This window comes from Ambystoma mexicanum, chromosome 2p (genome assembly GCF_040938575.1).
Source record: "Ambystoma mexicanum isolate Mex_15411 chromosome 2p, UKY_AmexF1_1, whole genome shotgun sequence".
NCBI classification, from domain to species: Eukaryota; Metazoa; Chordata; class Amphibia; order Caudata; family Ambystomatidae; genus Ambystoma; species Ambystoma mexicanum.
Genome location: NC_090923.1, coordinates 1,342,042,888 through 1,342,056,695, shown reverse-complemented (window position 1 = coordinate 1,342,056,695; position 13,808 = coordinate 1,342,042,888). Strand labels below are relative to the sequence as shown.

The following is a 13,808-nucleotide window of genomic DNA, read 5'->3' as shown; positions in this document are numbered from 1 at the left end:
CCCAATTCAGTTCCTGTTCAGCAACCTTTGATAACAACCCCCTTTTGTTATAGTTAGAATTAAAGAAATACACAGAAGGACGGAAAGGCGAATGTCCACTAACAAAACAATGATGTTAAGGGTTCACATTGGGATACCACGACCTAAGGTAATTCAATCACATGATGGCCTTTTAGGCCCACATTATACATGATCAGGCCACACTATTCTCTACTTTGAATAGCAAGTGAGTAACAGAAATGTTGTGTAAAGCAGGCCATGATAGGGCACGTATAAGACGACCACCCATGGATGAGACTGCTCTACTTTCACATTCCACCTGCGATTTTGACACCCTTTGTTGAGAACCTAGATTTTGGAGGCAGCCTGGAGTGAAGCCAGAGGCATGAGAGCAGAAGAAAGCGTTATGTGATCACTGTTTCCTGTCCACACAGTGCGAGAATTTCCATTGGGAGGCTTGTGAGAGTATGGCAGCCGTGACATGCACTGCAGAGCAGTGCATCGACTGTGGCAGTTAAAGGTCGGGTAGCCCTGTATTATAGCGGAACACATGCCGGCATATGCATTGAGCCAGCTCTGAAGGAGGGTAGCATGAGCGGGTTGCTACCTGCGTTGCATGGAAAGCTCCTGCCATAGCTCTTGGCGATGGAACGGTTCTGGGGGAAAAAAAGCAGCAAAGTGGAATATGCCTGGGTGTACACTGTACCTTATTGACAAGAAGGGCACGGCTCGAGGGTGCATGGAAGCCTCATTAAGGCGCTGTAGTGCTCTTCCTACCTGAACCGTCAAGGAGATCACAGTCCCTTATGAAGTAGGAGTTGTTTGATGGCATAGGGAGAAGGAACAGGGCTATGGATTAGTTTAGCCCTGACCTGTGCAGTGGTTTATCCATGAGGCTTGTCAGAGCTGTGGGGGGTTTGAGGCCACACATGGAAGTATTCTTCCTCCTGGTGATCCCGGATTAGCTGGAAAACCGCCCTCCAGCAGTTTTAAAGCAGTTTGCGGCAAGTGCAAGGATTGAGGATTCAAGACTTGTCCTTCCAAGTCAGTGAGAAATGAAAGACCCCAGTGAGACGGAGTGACATTTTGGTGGTGCTGGAGGAGCAGAGAAGTATCCGTGCAAATATTGCGCTGCGGCTTAACAGTCGCAACAATAAAATTGAAGATATGGAGGAGAGTGCGCAGGGGCTTGAGGCCAACCAGGTGTTCTTGAAACAGTTGGATGTTCGGCATTCGGAACTTGACAGGGGAATGATGTGTGACTGCAACTGGATGATATTGAAAACCGAGAGGGACTCAACAACCTTATATTTGAAATCCTGGAGAAAGAAGTCAACTCCCCCAAAAACATTGAGAAGTCGATATGAGACATCCTCCACCCCATGTTCAAGGAGGAGAGTGGTGTCACTGTTACTATAGACAGAGTCCATAGAGCTGGTGGTCGGGGGAAATGGCCACGTTCCATCCAGTGAGATTCCACCATTACTCAGAGAAGACCAAGAATCCTACTAAGGCTACGACCTTTGGCCCAGTGGAATATGGGATGCCCACCTATCTGTTTATACCCTTGCAAGACAAAAGAAGTGTGCAAATCTTACACACTGGCTGAGAGGGAAAGGAGTAATGTATAGATGGGGGTATCCATTTGCCATTACTTTTGAGTGGGAGGACTAGAAATATTTCTAGGTCACTGAAGACGATACCCAGCAAGACACGGAAGAGCTTTTGCAGGATGAGGGCTCTGGTGTGGTAACTGTCTCAACAAGGAACAGCCTTTCGCAAATCAGAGAAAGAACGGTGAAGGAGAATGATTGCAGGTGCTATTAAAGGTCAAGACACTCAACACTCCTTCTCTTGACAGTTGATTGTGGAGGAGGAAAGGATTGTATTACAAGAGGAAAGTGTATGAGGAAATGAAGGTGGTTCCTTTATTGTTGTGGTCTAAAGAACCATGTATGTTTGAGGGAAGTTCATAGGAGGCTATTGAAACATGGGTGGTGGATGAGTCGGGTTTTGTTTTGTGAATGATGGGGTAATCTCCAACCGGCAATGGACAGATTGAGTGATAAGGCTATGGGGACTGGGGTGTGATTTATGTTTAAATGTGAGTATTTTAGGGCCTGTGTATTCATAGTGAGATTTTGAGTCCAGACCAGAAAGAAAGGCAGGGATAGTGAGTGGGAGTGTTAGGCAGGGGCGGTACTTTGTAGGGAAATAATGGGGATTAAGTTGGGGTTGATTTGTTCAGTTGGATTTTTATTTTTTGTTATCTTCATGTTGTTTTCTGGAAATGGCATAGTCCTTGAGAATCTAGCAATGTAGGCAGAGAGGTGAAGTCGAGAGGTTTTGGGGGACTTGTTCTAGCTCAGCCATGACAGGAGGGCTGCAAACCCTTCATCTAGCTGCATATAATGTTACAGGCTTGAACTCGCCTTCTAAAAGGTCATTGCTTAGAAGAAAATTTAAGAGGCTGGGGTTGGACGGGTTAGGTCTCCAGGAAAACCATTTGGTTAGGCTTATTTTGCTTTTTGAGATAAAAAGAAAAAAGGGGTGGGGGATTCGATTTTGATGTGATGACCAAGTAATTTTGTGGTGAATAAGACTGTGTGTGACCGGGAGGGCCGTTTTCTCTTTTTGAAGGGAACCGTTCATGGAATCATTGTTATGATCAGATCAATCTACTGCCCTAATTCGGTCCAACTGCACTTATGGGGAGAAGTGGTTAGTCGCCTAAAGTGGTCGTGGAAGTAACTGCAATGATTGGTGGAGTTTTTAATATAGTGCTCGGCCCTACCAGAGGTAGGTCCAGGACGAGGGTCACTCAAGTCCTGAGTGATCGGGTGAGGGATTCAAAAACATTTCAAGAACTTAATCAGGATTTGGGGTTGGTCGATACTTAGGAGGTTGGAGTAGTTTCCCACCGTTTTTCATACTATTCAGCGGTCCAGGGGCTGAAAACAGTTGATGAGGTTAAATTGAGCCTCATTCTGTGGTCATACCACGATTTGATCCATATGAGGATGGGAATGAAGGGTGGAGGGTTACCAGCGGGAAGTGGGCTTGCAACCATTTTTTTTATTAAAAGATACAGATGTTGGAGCAGAAAAGCTGCTGAAAATTATAGAATACTAGCCGTGCCCGGCTTAGGATACGCCGTTCTAGCATATTTTAAAGGTCAATATTGGTTGGTAATCCATAGGGTCACTTCTGTCCCTCTTCTTATATCGGAATTACCACTGGTCGCTTCCAGGAAGGAAGCGTAGATCTCTGTGACATATTAATGGTTATTGAAAAAGCTAAACCTATAGGTAACTGTTTTCTTTTGAATTTGAAAGAAATTGTATCAGATGGAATGAAAGTTATGTGCAGTATGAGAACAGTATTATAGTTTCATCCATTACACAGCCCTCTATGATGTGCCTTAGTAGACGTGTAATTGTCAACCATGTTCAATTGGAGAGTCCCCATGATGGCATACAATTGCCTAGTAGCATAATTACAGCACCTACTTTCAGTTTTAGCTCGTGAGGAGTCATTCTTCCTACAGAGTTTTTCTCTTTAGAGACTGAAACGTTGAGTCAGTAATTAACTGTTCGTTGACACTAGAACTGCCGTGCCGTGTATGAAGAGAAGTGGGGGTGGAAAGAAGTAACTTGAAATTATTCAGAATGTTTGCTATAGTGGAAGGTGAAGGTGACCGTAGAACTGTGCTCATTCTGTTTATTAAAACGATAGCTGTAGTTGAAGTAGAAGGTGTGATAAACCAAATGGTGTCTCACCTGCTAGTCCCCAGGGATCTCTCTCTCTCTCAGGTGGACACAGGACGCCATCGTCTTTGGATCCAGATCCTGGGGGTGGGGCAGTGCGGGAGGATCACCTGGGTGAGGGGTATTCGTGGAGTGGGGGTGAGGCAACCAATGAGACGCAGTATGCCCCCCTTTCCTGTACCCATGTCCCATCCTATTTTATAGGATTCGCCTATGTCCCAACGCCCCCCCACCCCCTTTTCTGCACAAACACTGGGCCGAGGAAGAGGGAGACAGTAAAGAGGCTAACCCTTACATATCTCATTGGACATATCCCACTAATCAGGTCAGGCAAAGTCAGGCACTTGATTTTAATCACACATATCCGATACCCATTAGCTCTACCCACACGGATAAAAGGTAGAACATAGAGACACACTCTGAGCAAGGTGGAACACGAGAAGGATCAGGTCTTCTGGGGAGAAGGCAAACCCACTGGAGCAGAACGACCAATCGAGGGATGACAGAAAAGGGTAGGGAAACCCAGGAGATCCCTGCAGGGGGTTGTTGCCTCCAAAGAACAGTCAAAAATACATATAGAAGGCCAAATCACAGACAAGGAGTCTGCATTGTGTTTCAAGGACTCCAGCGACCCTGTCAGGTGAGCGACAGTTGGGGACACGAGGCCAAGCCTGTGGTATTAACCTTGACTCATGAATTAAAGCCACAAAGACAAGAAAGGAATGCACACAGCCGGTGAGTTAGCGAATGACATGAAAGGCTGGTGTGTGTTAAGGAAAGATTGACGTTCCAACAGTATCTCTCATGATTGAAGGCTGCGCGCGTGCTGATGAGACGCGAAGGAAGGCAGACCTGTGGTGAACTTTAAAATACTGATAACTGTGAAGCCAGTGATACAGAGTAGCGGAGTGGTCCGGTGACAGGAAATAGCCCCCTCGAAAGTCTCAGCGAAATATGCGATATTTTGTTGTAAAGCAGCAAAGTGAACCAACTATTTTACGAGAAAAATTTCTATGAACATGGCACTAAACTACCAAGACCAAGAGACACTGGGACAAATAATAAGATTGTGAGCTGAAGAGAAAGTCAAAGTGATCCTGCAGAGGTCTACAGTAAAAGCCTTGCACATTCAAAATCCGTTGACATCAGTGAAAGGTCCGTACCCGACTGAGGGAGACCGGAAGTGTGATAAGTTTGGGAAAGGGAATCCCCAACGCATGTGAATAAACCTTGGGGAAGCAAGTGCTGTGATTGCAAGGTCCGAGCCTGGCTAAGGGAGATCTACGTTGAATCAGGTACTTTTTGGGTTGAAAGGTCCGAGCACGACCAATGGAGACCTACGTGACTTTAACGTGGAAGGCCAAGTGGGCCTCGTTCCACGTTTGGAACTGCCTTTGTTTTGAGAACCTGAGCTAGAGTGTGTCATCCTGTTTACAGGGGCCACCTGTGCTGTCCAACGTGGGAAGGAGAGCTGACTCAGCCACATTGATTCTTTATGTTAGAACACAGACTGTCCTTTGCATACATAGTCCCCATTACACACTTTTTGTATAAGAGATAGGGCAGGCATTAGGTTTTGTTTGTATAGGCCATTTTGATTTGACATAGACTGACTAGGACTGTATTTTCTTTATTATTTGATGGTAGAGACTACTCCCATCTTGCTTATAGGGCAGAGTAGGAGTCTATCCAAACCCCAAAAAGATAAAGGTTTTGAAACGTGTAACTCTTGTGTCCGTGTCATACTTGTGATACCATGCCTCCCTTACAAAGGGCACACAGAGGTGCACTTTGCCATTTGGAAAGCAGAGGGCACATTAACATTGATAAATTGCATCAACTGAGTACAGAAAGATACCTATGCGTTTTACATACAGCTATTCTGAATTTAACGATACTTTAACGGTCACCTTGCCTACCTTTGAGATGGGCTTAAAGTGTTGATAAGAATTGGGCCTTATCGGAAACAAGAAAGGAAGCGGAAAGAAATTGGTCTTCGAGCTATAATTGAAAAAAAATGCAGGCTGGTGGTCAGGGTAGGGTGGCCAGGGTAGGGGATATGAGAACCTGGCTGTTTCCAACAACCTCAGGATCTGTAAGGCAGAATTAAGGGCCCTTCTAGTAATTGAGACCGATTGGAAACTGAACTTCTTGAAACCGACGTTTCCCGAAAAGGGGGAGACTGCAGACAGAATTGCGGCATGTAGACCAAGAGAGCAACGCACATCTAGAATGATGAATGCTATTTGTAATGACACAGGTCAATTAAGATGTGAGGATGGGGAAATAGGGAAGGAGTTTAGGAAATGTATACAGTTTCACCCAGAACTTCGGTGTTCGCCAGCTTGTGGGACAAGTCGCCTTCCCTGTGAATATCAGCATCCCAGCCACAAGGGATCCGGTTCTAGAGAAGCTTTTTCAACCGCCTGCAGTCATCCTTGTGCAGTGACTGTGGCTGGAACACGCCTTCCCCCTTCCTTTGAAGTGTCCTGAAGAGGTCTACATCAGTGAATCTTGCATTTTTTTGTTATCGCAGGGCTTGATTTTCTTGCATCTGGACCTGACCGGAAGAATCCTTGCACCCGCAGTACCTGGGCAACTCTCACCAGAGCCAACAGCAGGAAATCCAACCTCTAGCGACCCCCATTCGACCCATCAAGTCATCTGGGAAAATCGAAGTCGGAAGTAGAGGGGGTAAGTAAACACAAAGCATTTGTCTCCCCCTGTCTTGAGAACACTGGAAACCAGGCCCTTTATATACTAATCTTCCATTCCACTGCCCTTTGGTCATTGAACCTGTGTAATATCATCTGAAAGATAAGAACACGATTTACATACTTAGTAACCTTGTTGAATATCTTCTTTGAATGACCACAAACACAAGTAAATTACAATTTACCTACATATACTACACTATTGGGAGAAGCATTGTGGCTCCTGTGCCTTTTGGGAACAAGGCCCCATTGTACAGAGGAGAATTGCCTAGCATTTCGGTGCTGGACTGCCCCAGGGCAGGACAAAGACTGATATGTTTGGGATATTTCTTCTCTATGAAAGATAGTGAGCTAAAGACTCTGGGTAAATCCCTCGTAACCAGGACTAATGTCTGGCAGAGGGTCTCCCAGGACCCCCCTTGTTAATTCCCATTGTACTTAGGGCCTGGACTGCTAAAGTTAGGGAAATTCACTTGTGACTTGGTTGAATCTTTACTGCATTAATGTACTTACCCCCTGTGTTGATTAAGTGAAGTGAATTAATTTTAAGAACCTATGGTGTATGTATGTATAGTATTGTGCGATAATATCACCTGCTAGTTTCATGTGTCGTAAAGGCCCAGAATAAATAGTTGTATTTTCATACATCCCTGTATAAATTGAATTATTGGGTATTATATTGTATGGACTCAGTGAACAACACTTACTCCACTCACACTCTGTTGAAAATAGATTTGAATGCCCTACACATTTACATGGATTGGGTTTTGGCTAACCTCTCATAGTTCCCTGTTCATTAAAACTGGGGTGGCCTCCTAAAAGCCATCTGCCAAGATTCTAGAAATCCATCTTAATATCTGACAAATGCTTTTAATGAAAGGGCTAAAGCTTGTTGCGTTATAAATTGATAATTGATGAGAGCTCTTCATTTAATCGAATGTTAAATGCAATTCTTTTTTTTAGTATTGTAATTAACATTTTGTATTGTCATTATGGAAACATTTACTTTCGGAAATACAGTCGGAATTACATGAATTGATTGAAATATGTGGCACGTATGACCTGCAAACAGCATTGTTTTTTACCAGCAGTCTACATAGAATTAAAGGCTTTTACAATTAACAAATAAAATGGTATGGTTTAAAGAAAGCAAGCACGCAAAACACAACATCTACAAGAGACAGCAAATGGACAAAATAAGGAAACTGATCATTCCAACTGAAAAATAAGGCCAAATGGATTCTTTATAATGGAATAAAAATGTACGTTGGTAGGATCAAATGAGCATATTTTATATAAATTAGAATATCAGCTTTTCTCTATTCATTCTGTACCAAGGTGGTGGTACAGGGCCAGGTCCTCACCGACACAGACTTTCTGGGATAAGTTCCAGGTTATTGTTAGCAGCCATGAACTCCTCAAGGCTGGCCAGCTTTCCAATACCCGAAGGGATGCCATCAAAGTCCACCTTGTTTGAATTCATGTAGAGCTTCTTCAGTTTGGTCAGCTTGCAGATGGCAGACTGGAAAGAAAGAACAAAATTATATGTTTGAGCTATTGGGACTGGTTCTGAAAATATATTTAGAGAAATGTGGTGTGAATAGACGCTCCAATTTAGTTGATGCAGTACGGCAGGTGGGTATCAAAAAGCCAGGAAAGCATAACAGAATAGAACCCTTCTGGTCTATGGCCGGCTTCCCAAAAACACACCATGTACAGTACACCACTAAATCAGATATATCAATGTGGGGTACAAAAAGATTAGTCATCACAAATTTGAGGGTCACAGAGCTGAAGAGGAGCAACACTGTCCATCCACATGCCTTTTCAAGCTATGGAAGGTGGAAATAAGTATGAATCTGTGGTCATCCATCAAATTACCTACCCACAAAACAACTGGAGGAAATTAAAATATACCAACCAACCAATACAACATCTTTGTCTGCATAAGGAAAACGCATGGGAAGAATCGAGACAGCTGATTAAGGTCATGCTTTCTCAACAATGACAAAAAGCACTGCAAGGCAGTTCCATTACTGAGCTAGTATGGTTAAAAAATAATACATGAATGGTCCTCGTGCTGTCCATTTTCTGCCAGTGCCATTACCCTTCAAAATTCCAATCTAAGTATTGCTATCCCAGTCTTCATTAGTTATTTATTTTGAATTAAAAATAAAGCATTATAAAGATTTTTAAATTACAAACATTACGGTTCGATTAAAATACCATACAACAGGGGGGAGGGGACGTAAAAAAAAGTAAAAGTCAAGCACTACCAGCCGTTTTCACACCCCTCATTCTCATTACTAATGGAAAAAAATACTCCAATGCCCAACACACCCCTTCTGTAATTTGCTTGCACATTGTAAAATAAGCTACTCGACAATGGTTCACATTCAATATTTTGATCAATGCCACAATACATTTGTGGCGGAATATAGATTACCCTGGCCGAAAATGAAGACGTACATATTTGCTATTATTTTACTATAACATTTGCAAAACTGCTCACTAGCAGTGGTATGTCAGTCAGGATGATTTGAAAAAAAATGCAAGCAGATGAAAAAAAAGGCAATACATTTTCTAGAAAAGCTAACAGAAACAGGTACCAGGTAATGATCATTGTGATGGATACTATACATAAGCAGCACCATAAACTGATTTCACCTAAATGACATGCAACGGAAAATCATGAATTGTACGTATGCGGCCAACAATATTCGTAATGTGATGGGAGGCCTGGAAAAAGTTAGCCCAGTCATAGAATGCATAGGCCTTCTGCAATGTGGGCTGCTTGATCCGAATGTACTCGGAAGCATGGTCCACAAGGCTCCAATACATAACATTATACAAACAACGTAACTGACGTTCAGGAAGCTAGAGCCATTGGGTACATACAGGCAATGAGGTCAGCAGGTTTCGGGAAAGATTAAGAGTCTCCAGCTGGGTCCACTGGTCGATGCAGAGAGACAACTCAGAGATCTGGTTACCGCTCAAGTTGAGGCGTTTCAGGCTTGAGAGGGTATAAAGGCATTCTGGGACACGGGTCAAGTCATTTGAAGACAAATCCACATCTGAAAGGGGAATAAAATGACAGATCATTGGTGATAAAGACATTCACAGCTGTTCTAGGCAAATGCTCTGTGTCTAGGACTCCTAATAACCTTCATCAAACAGTTTCAACATTAACAAAATATCAATGGTTGGTGTTGAGATGGATTTCTAGAATCTGGCCTGGTGGACAGATTTTAGGAGGCCATCCTAGTTATGATGAACACAGGGCTCTGAGAGGTTAGCCAAAACTCGGTCAAGGTATGCGAATGGGCAGATAAGGCTTATTGTCAGGAGAGTGAGTGGGATTAGGGGCCCTCCATGAGTACATACAGAATAGCATACTATAATTAAATTTAGACAGCCAGTTATAAAAATACAGTTGTATATGTAAGCCCTTACAACACACTGAAAAACGAAACTAGCAGGTAGTACTAGCACACAATAATATATAATGCAAATATGCACAATCACCAGTATGTTCACTTACTATACTTCATCAAATAACTCAACCAAACAATGCAGATAAGTAATCTAGAGGCAATACTATGATGGGAACCAGTTACAAGTGCAGTATCCTAACTTTAAAAGTCCAAACCCTAAAATGAGTGGGGTACTTTACCCAAAAGTCACACAGTCGAACAACGCTTCTCACTGGTATGAGTTCTCTATAAAAGAAAAGGATGCAATGGGATTGTGATGGTGATTAGTTTCAAACTATTTAAAAGTTCTACAACGATTTACCCAAGGATAGCTAAGTTATCTCCTTACTTCCAGACAAGGCTAACCCAGGGGCAGGATACCGGACCAAGGCTCGACGACCAAAGGGGAGTGGAATGGAGATGGGATAACATTGTGAGCAAGTCCCTTTGTATTTTATGAAGGACGTGTGTGTAAAGCACACTGATGTTTACCTAGCCCCTTGACTCTAGCGACAATTATTGTTTGCAGGCAACAACAGGCGTCCTTCCAGTCACATTCACAAGTGTTGCTCCAAGACAAGATCCCTTGTAGATTGGAAGCTGGAATTTGGGGAGAAAGCAACTTGTGGCACAAGCAGGCGACCACTGTGAACTCAAACGTGGAACAGGGACACTTCTGGCAAGGTAGGCCACTAAAGAGGGGTTCAGTCCATCAAGCAGTCTAGGGACACTTCTGAAGGCTCTGGAGGGCTGGTTCCTCGAGAAGGTATCAAGAGTAGTTGGCCTCACTAGTCCAAGGGTTGAAGCACTGCTCAGGGTCTTCAGAGATCATGCAGAAAGGCGGGGCTTCACCAGACCAGACACTGGAAGTGATGCTGGGCCACTTCAGGATTCGTCTTCAGGTCATCAACTGTCTGCTCTTCTTTGAGGGATTCTCGGCTCCAATGTAGATCTGGAGAATAGCTACAGAAGTCCAGCTCTTAATGAAAATCTGAGATGGAAGCAAGTCGAAGCCCACCAATGGTAAAGATCTGCAAGTTTCAAACAGCAAATATTGTCCAATCGGGGACAACTACTGGGCTCACATCCGCCCCACAAGCAGACTTTCTGGCACCACTGATGTGGACTGCGGCTAGACAGTCCAAGCTACCTTCCTGGGCCACAAACGCACTGAAAGGCTCACTAGCTCGCGAAAGCAGCAGCTTTCCAAGGCAAGTGGATGACCATATAACATTTTTCCCGACCTGAGAAGACAGGAAAAAGTCCAAACTACAATTTGGTCAAACACCACACGAAAATGTTGTGTCACTGCCATTTTAGGGCACTAGCCATGTTAAGTTGCCATAAGCGGTAAACACAACTGTGGACACAAAAATATAATGCTGCCACCAGCTTGTTTCTAGGCACATATAAAAGTAACAAAAGTATTGCATTTTACGACACCGTGTGCAATATAAAAATATAAGAATTCAAAAGAGAAACACATTTCCCAGTATTGATAGTCTGAAGGACTTATCAACTTTCCTATAACATGTGAGCAAAAGGCAAGGGAAGTTCAGCTGAAGGCTGTACTTCCCTTCAGAAAGTCAGCACAGGATCAAAAACAGCTAAAATAATGGGGTTCTTCAGAAAACAATGGAGGCAAAGTTGCAAAAAGAAAATCTTTCCTAACAACTTTTTTTGTACAACACTTTGGCAAGAGCTGCACAGCCACTAACCTTAAGGTGGGCAGAACACTCAGCTGAAAAGGGAAACCAAAACCTCTCTGCTGTGGTAATGTGACAGAGCAGTCAGGCTCAACTCTAGGGAGGGCAAGTTGGATGATACAAAAGGTACAGTTAATACACACAATTATCCAAAGATACACCACACTGGTATACTGAAAAAGATATACATTTATTACATTACAAATATATATTACGTTAGGTAGATGTCACATATAGAAATAACTATTAGTGCAAGTATAAAAACAGTAGATGGTCCACAGACACTTTCCACCCCTATACTAAAATGTATGCCCACTACCCAGTGATCGGCACTAAGCATATTTCAACTGCCACAACAGTTACTGTATTTCTAGACATCTAGGTCATAATATTGGGAAAATACAAATGTGCACCTGAGTCAATGTAGGGAAAACTATTTTAACAGGCAGTCACAGGCCACCAAAAGATACATAGAGTTTAGACTAAGGGCACCAAGCAGCAAAATTCCAGAGAAAAACAGAGATCGTCACTAGAAATACTTAGCATAGGGGCGCTGTTGAGCAGCCGTTGGTGATGGCCGCCTGCGAATAAGGCTCCGGCCCCATCGCAGATCCTGCCTGAAATAAAACCTCTTGCATACCGACAATCGAAGATTTAAACAAATACTCTTGAAGGGGAAAGGTTAGTGCATGAAAAATCAGCCCGTTCCTCTGAGGGACAGTCGAGAAATCGAAGCGAAGAAAACACAGCTCCACTGGGAAACTGTGAAGCGGTAGACGGCCTGAAGCCAGAAGCCTCCCACACACACTGTGCATCCGGCATTATCGAACAAACACTGCAGAAGTGGACAGCCCGTGTATGCTGGATCTCAGGAAGCGTACTAAGATCGCAGTGCATCACTGAAATTACACAGGCATAGTCGTGCCCACGAAGCAGGAACCACCCTGAACAACGTAGGTGAACACCGCTGCTGACCGCAGTGGGGAGATTTTCACCGAAGGGGACCTGTAGCGTTACAGTCCTGAGACACTGCAGATTGGGTGAGTGACCTCCCCTGCCCCCACCCGAAGACACAAATAAAACAGCAAACCGCCGGCCCCTTGCGGCGCTGCACCGCACAATAAATTAACACCAGTGCTGCAGCCCGACCCACATTAACCTGAAACGGCGCGGGTGGGGAACGCTCTGCCTGGGAGGCCCTGGTCTGATACATAGGGGCACACACCAATCCTAGCCCTGAGATACTCGCGCCGCTGCGTAGGGCTTGTATAGCGAGAGAGAGAAGAAGTATGTGATGATCACGGCAGACATAAGGGATTAAAAGGTCACCCTGCATCCCAAACAATAGACGGGTCGGAACTGCAAGGAGAGGAGGAGACACGTTCAACCTGAGGCGACACAAAAAAAAGGCCATAACGTGTAGAAATCAGTTAAGACTTCGACATATTGAAGTGCTACACGAACAGCAGACTAAGGCACAACACAGGAGGAGGGCGCACGCAAGTAGGGAGAAGAGCGGCGTCCCAATACAGCACCAACGAAAGTGAGGCAGCATTACAATAACAAAGCGACCTCAGTGATCATTGTGAGGAGCGTGCTGGCCTGAAGACACGGCACTGCTACCACCCTGATAGAGGCAATAATCAACCTTTAACTGCAAACAATCCAGGCCAGGAGAAATAAGAAGCATCACTGGAAAGAACATACTGTGTGATAATGCAATGCAAAGGAATTCCAATCCTCCTGACACAATTCACGCCTTGAATACTTCAACACAAGCACCCGATTATATAAGACTCTCCCCTCAGAGGACATCAAATAAATGTGGGTAACAAAGACAGACATCTCAGATCAATAGAAGCACTGCGAAGACCTTCACGGTGGTCACCTGCAACGCCTCGATCGAGACACACTGGCATAGGTAGAGCTGGACCACAGGACACACTAGTTAATATTGAAACAACGCTGACAATACGTATAGGAGGGCACTACAGATCAGGTCCATAAAGCAGAAACAATGGTGAAAGGAGCTAATAAAAAGAAAGCAAAACAGGGGCGGGGGGGGGGGGCCTGGGAATCTCTTTACCAGCACGAACACAGCCCATTGACTTGTTCTTGGGTGGATGGCCCTGGGAGAGTCTCAACCAA

The 13,808-nt window shown here is 44.1% G+C and overlaps 1 protein-coding gene across 1 annotated transcript in view; it reads right to left on the bottom strand.

Annotated features, from left to right (window-relative positions):
• Positions 1-13,808, bottom strand: part of FLII (FLII actin remodeling protein) — an 898,330-nt gene that overhangs the window by 646,904 nt on the left and 237,618 nt on the right. Inside the window, exons 8-9 of the mRNA XM_069645694.1 lie at positions 9,380-9,555; positions 7,846-8,003 (exon numbers count right to left, since the gene is read on the bottom strand). Of these exons, the coding sequence (XP_069501795.1) occupies positions 7,846-8,003; positions 9,380-9,555 (334 nt within the window). The remainder of the gene's footprint in view (positions 1-7,845; positions 8,004-9,379; positions 9,556-13,808) is intronic.